General features: G+C 39.1%; 1 protein-coding gene across 1 annotated transcript; it reads right to left on the bottom strand.

The window, feature by feature from the left end:
- Positions 1 to 688: 688 nt before the first annotated feature.
- CMKLR2 (chemerin chemokine-like receptor 2) lies at positions 689 to 1,753 on the bottom strand. Its single transcript, XM_007469993.1, has one exon. It carries the CDS (start codon positions 1,751 to 1,753, stop codon positions 689 to 691), a length of 1,065 nt encoding a protein of 354 aa, XP_007470055.1.
- Positions 1,754 to 5,484: the final 3,731 nt, after the last annotated feature.

Here is a 5,484-nt window from a genome sequence, read left to right as displayed (position 1 = left end):
GGGAGGAGGGAGGAGAGCTGCTCAGCCGGTCGCCCGCTGTTCTAAACCTCAGCCAGCTGGGTCATCTTGGTCCGGCTGAGGCTCCGGATATTGCGAAGCAGAGAGGCGAACCTCCCTTCTGTGCCTTGTTTAAATTGCTGATCCTCAGAATTGTGAGATATAATAATAATAATAATAATAATAATAAATTGTTATTTTAAGTGACTAGATTTTGGGACAGTTTTAACCTACTCTAACCAACTATTACTTTAATTCATAAATGCGATATACAGATTACATGAAATAAAGAAATTAAGTACATATGTTGTATTTTAAGACTAAGTCTAATAGGTTACTTGTGCAAAATTAAAGTGAGCTTAAGCACACATGTGTTTATATTTTTGAAATTAGTCATATATTTAATATTAAGATTTAGAACTTTTAAAAAGTCATTAGAATTGAAAAAATAGTGTTAATTAATCCACTACAGTATAATTAGCAAGAATAACACAGATAATTTAAGTTGCTGAAAAAAACCGAAGAGCCTTCTTATGTTTTATATCAATAGAAAAATATGATGCCAATAAAATGACCAAAAACAATAAAAAGATACAGTCAGCTCTATGTCTTGGACCCAAACAATCCAAAAGCATCTGTCAGGGGACCCACACAAAAGCCATATACTGATTTGTGCAAGAGTAAGAATTCACTAGGCTGTTTCCAGGAGACACAGATTCTTGGTTTCAGAGTTCCTGAGCTGTTCGCTTACTGTGCCAGAACAGCTCACTTCCCACAGCGTATGTTTTAGTATATCAGCAACTGAGGCCCGAAAGCGTGCTTGGAACTTCTTACTAATTAGGACATAAAGGATGGGGTTCAAGCAACTATTGAGGAATGCCAAGCCAGTGGAGAGGGGGATTCCGGCCTGCAGCACCTGGTGGAAATAGCTATTGTGGTGAATCGTGAGCTCCCAAATGCTAAACAGGTGATAAGGAGTCCAGCAAATCAAAAAGGCAATGACCACAGCCAGGATGGTCCAGAAGTGCTTACTGGAGATCAGGATGCTTCGCTTCTCCACCTTGAAGATGAGGCACAAGTAGCAAATGCTCATTGTTAGAAGAGGGAAGAGGTACCCAACAATAACTTTCACCCAGGTCAGAATATGATGCCTCATCAACGTGAGGTCAGGATCATACTCGTGGAAGTTGTTATAGCAAAGAGTGTGGTTATTGAACTCCAGAGTGTCCCGGAAAAACAGGGCGGGACCACCCATTAGTGAAGCCCAAAGCCAAACAACTATAATAACAATCAGAGAGTTCCTTAGGGTCTGGTACCCATGAGATAAGACAGGGTGGATCAAGTAGATATAGCGGTCCAGGCTTATCACCGTCAGGAAGAAAACACTGGCAAACATGTTCAACTGGGCAATGAAGGAATTGGCCTTGCACAACCAGATGCCAAAGGGCCAGTGGAAATTCATGGCCACATAGGAGATGTACAGGGGCAAGAAGAGAAGAAAAATGAAATCTGCGATGGCTAGATTGAGGAACCAGAGAGTGGTGACTGTCTTCTTCCACTTGAATCCTGTAAACCAAATGACAAGGGCATTTCCTGGAATGCCCAGAACAAATGCCAAACAGTATAACACGAGGGAGACCCAGTGGATGACTCCTAGGTGTGCTTTCTCCTCCAAATCAGTCTCTGGGGAGTAATATTCCAGGGCATAGGAGTAGTTCTCAAAGTCTTCAAATAATGTTTCCTCTAGATCTTCCATGACCTTGCTAAATGCAGAATGAAGAAATCTATGGAAGCAAATTTAAAAAGAAAGAAAACAATTTTTAAAAGAATGTTTAGTGAATGATATAGAACATAAGGATAAAAATATTTTATCTTAATAGATACTAATAACAATTTAGGACCAAAAGGGGGACATAACCACAGAAGTAGAGATTTTTTAAATGAGAGGAAGCTATGAAAAAAAATACTTATTTGAAATATTTGGCAAAATGTTTCCTAGAAAAAAATGTACTCTTCCAAAATGGACACAAGCAGAAACAAAACCTGAATAGACTTACAACCATTAAAGAAATATCGTATGTTAAAAAAGTGTTTTTCATCTTATGAACTAGTATGTTAAAAAAATGTTTTTCATCTTATGAACTATTTCATCTTATGAAATAGTATATTTCTTGGTAGGGCTTGTGATTAACACTCCAGGTGTCCAAGTCTCAGTGGACCTAAGTTTTGCTATAATTATTCTCAAAGCTGTGAGAGTTTATTTTTGTAAAGTATTCAGTAAGTGCTAAATTAAAATGATTGACTCTATAGGTACAATTCCTATGTTCATAATGCTTGTAGGGCTGACTAGAAAGAATCTAACATTCAACAAATATTTATTAAGTTCTTACCAGGCATTATTATTTTATGGAAGATACAAAAGAAAACAGATGAATACTTATGTGGTGATGACTTCAAAATCCTTATTTGTACCCTGACTTCTTAAGATCTAGACAGAGTTCCAATTGCTTCTTTGGCTCATCCACCTGGATGTCACGGGCAAGCACTGGAGACTTTGACCCACTGTTTTGCACCCATGGATGTTTTGATTCTAGGTTTATAAATTCAAATATGTTCATCAGAATTATATCAATATGGAAGGCTTTTCAACTACAAGATATATTTTGGAATGAACTTGACTATGACCACTTAATTTCTATATTAATATAGAGTGCAGTTAAGCTTTATTTAAATTTTTTATTTTCCTGAAATTGTTTTGAATTAATTCAAAGTAATTCTTTTCTACATTACAACAAAGATTTGATTTATTAATCAGTTTTATTTTATTCATTTATTTATTTATTATTTTTTTATTTTTTGCGGTACACAGGCCTCTCACTGTCGTGGCCTCTCCCCTTGCGGAGCACAGGCTCCGGACGCGCAGGCTCAGCAGCCATGGCTCACGGGCCCAGCTGCTCCACGGCATGTGGGATCCTCCCGGACCGGGGCACGAACCTGTGTCCCCTGCATCGGCAGGCGGACTCTCAACCACTGTGCCACCAGGGAAGCCCTTTAATTTTTTAACATCTTTATTGGAGTATAATTGCTTTACAGTGGTGTGTTAGTTTCTGTTGTATAACAAAGTGAATCAGCTATACATATACATATATCCCCATATCTTCTCCCTCTTGCGACTCCCTCCCACACTCCCTATCTCACCCCTATTTTGTTTATTTTTATCCATACCAAATGTTATCTATTATAATTTCATGCAAAGTAAGTTTTCTTTTGTGGCCTTTTTTTTCCCCCCCTGCTATCAAGTCCAGTTTCCTGCACTAAGAAGACTTGAATGTCAATTTTTCAACCAAAAATGTTTACTGGGTGTAAATATAGCTTCATCGATTTATTTTGTGTTATTTCTATCTGTAGTATTCAAAATCAAGTAGAAAAAAGACTAATAGTTATATTCATTTCATGGAGCTATAATCATTAATGGGGCAAATATGTAAGATTTGAGATTATAGTAGGGTTAGAACAAAGAGGTCAAAACATCTTGTGTTGCTCACAGCCAGCTCAGACTCAATTTGACCAACACTAAATTCATCATCCTACCTAAAATCATTTGAGGAATCTAGCAGAGCATAGTTAAAAACAAAAGCACTTCATTAGCATCCTCCCAACCCCAGACCTAGCTAGCTTCTCTTTATTTTTCAACATTCAGCTCAAATGCCACCTTTTCTTGGAAACATTTTCTGACATTACCCTCCCCCAGTTAATTATAATACATAATAACAACTATTATTACACACAATAGTCAATGCTATTGGGAATTTACTAGATGCCAGGCATGTATGATCTAATTTGACCCTTGAAAGAATCATATAAAGTGGATAAGTACTATTGTTATTTCCATCTCCAAGAAAAAATACTGAAGCTTCAAGAAGCTTAGTGACTTTCCCAGTTTCACGCAACCTATAATTGGAGAGTCAAGATCTAAATTCAAATCTGTTGAACCCAGATCCTGGGCTCTTAACCACTACGACATTCCCCTCTTCTGCCATACTTCTCTTATTGTACTTAATACACTATACTGTCATTGATTTCTCTTTAATTCCTGCCCTACCAAACTGTAAACTCCTTGAGAATGACTGTCATCTCTGTAACCCACAATGCCTAGTACAGGTCTTAACGTCTCACAGGTGCTCAACATGTGCTCAGTAAATAATTGGCTCTGCTATAAAGCCTGTTCAGAAGCAAATGTAATTTTAAAGTCTCAGGTGAGAGTTTGTGAGTTCACCCCTAAGTCACTCTCATTGCCAGAATCTCTCTGGCCTTGACCCGCAGTTCTATCCTCAAGATCTAGACTTGTTCCTTGTCACTGAGTCCTTTCCTTCATGTGTCCAAGACTGGCTTCTTTCTTGCTACCCTTTTTTTTCAGGTCTGGGACCTTACTCTGCCCTCTTCACTCCTTCTGGTAGCTGAACCCCCTCCGTGTCAAATCCTTTCCAGCCTAACCTCCAACTCCCTGTCTTGGTTTTCTGCCTGTATACTAAGACACCCTTACCTTCCTGGTGCCTATGACCTACTCTTTTAGGCTATGAGCAATTCTGAAGTCAAATGGCCCTAAATCACCTTACAAAACCCTAAGGAGTGAATAGATGGAACTTGATTCCCCAAACATAGAAAAGCCAGTGGAGGACTTCTAATTACACAAAACCACTATCCTCAGCAAGCCAGGAGCTTACAAAGTCATTGCTGACTGTGCTGGGCCAGAATGGTCGCAGGGCCTGCTGAAGGATACCAACCACCCCTCATCCCATTTCTCTTGGGGCAGGGGGAGGTACCTTGAGGATGAGTGACTTTTCCGAACAGAATCCCTTCAAACAGAAACCCTTATTCCAGAGAAATTCCTAATCTTCCAGAAAGCAGATGCGTAGGTTAGATGCAATGACCAGTTCAGACTTGGAGAAAGATCTTCAAGAGGAGCTGAATACTGTGTGGAGAAAAGGGAACCCTCCTGCACTGTTGGTGGGAATGTAAATTGATGCAGCCACTATGGAGAACAGTAAGGAGGTTCCTTAAAAAACTAAAAATAGAACTACCGTATGACCCAGCAATCCCACTACTGGGCATATACCCAGAGAAAACCACAGTTCAAAAAGACACATGCACCCCAATGTTCACTGCAGCACTATTTACAATAGCCAGGACATGGAAACAACCTAAATGCCCATCGACAGAAGAATGGATAAAGAAGATGTGGTACATATATACAATGGAATATTACTCAGCCATAAAAAGGAACAAAGTTGGGTCATTTGTAGAGACGTGGATGGACTTAGAGACTGTCATACAGAGTGAAGTAAGAAAGAGAAAAACAAATATCGTGTATTAATACATATATGTGGAATCTAGAAAAATGGTACAGATGAACTGGTTTGCAGGGCAGAAACAGAGACACAGAAGTAGAGAACAAACATATGGACACCAAGGGGGGAAAGCAGCGGG

The sequence above is a fragment of the Lipotes vexillifer genome, unplaced genomic scaffold (assembly GCF_000442215.2).
Source record: "Lipotes vexillifer unplaced genomic scaffold, Lipotes_vexillifer_v1.1 scaffold341, whole genome shotgun sequence".
Lineage (NCBI taxonomy): Eukaryota > Metazoa > Chordata > Mammalia > Artiodactyla > Lipotidae > Lipotes > Lipotes vexillifer.
This window is presented reverse-complemented; position numbering and strand designations above follow the sequence as displayed.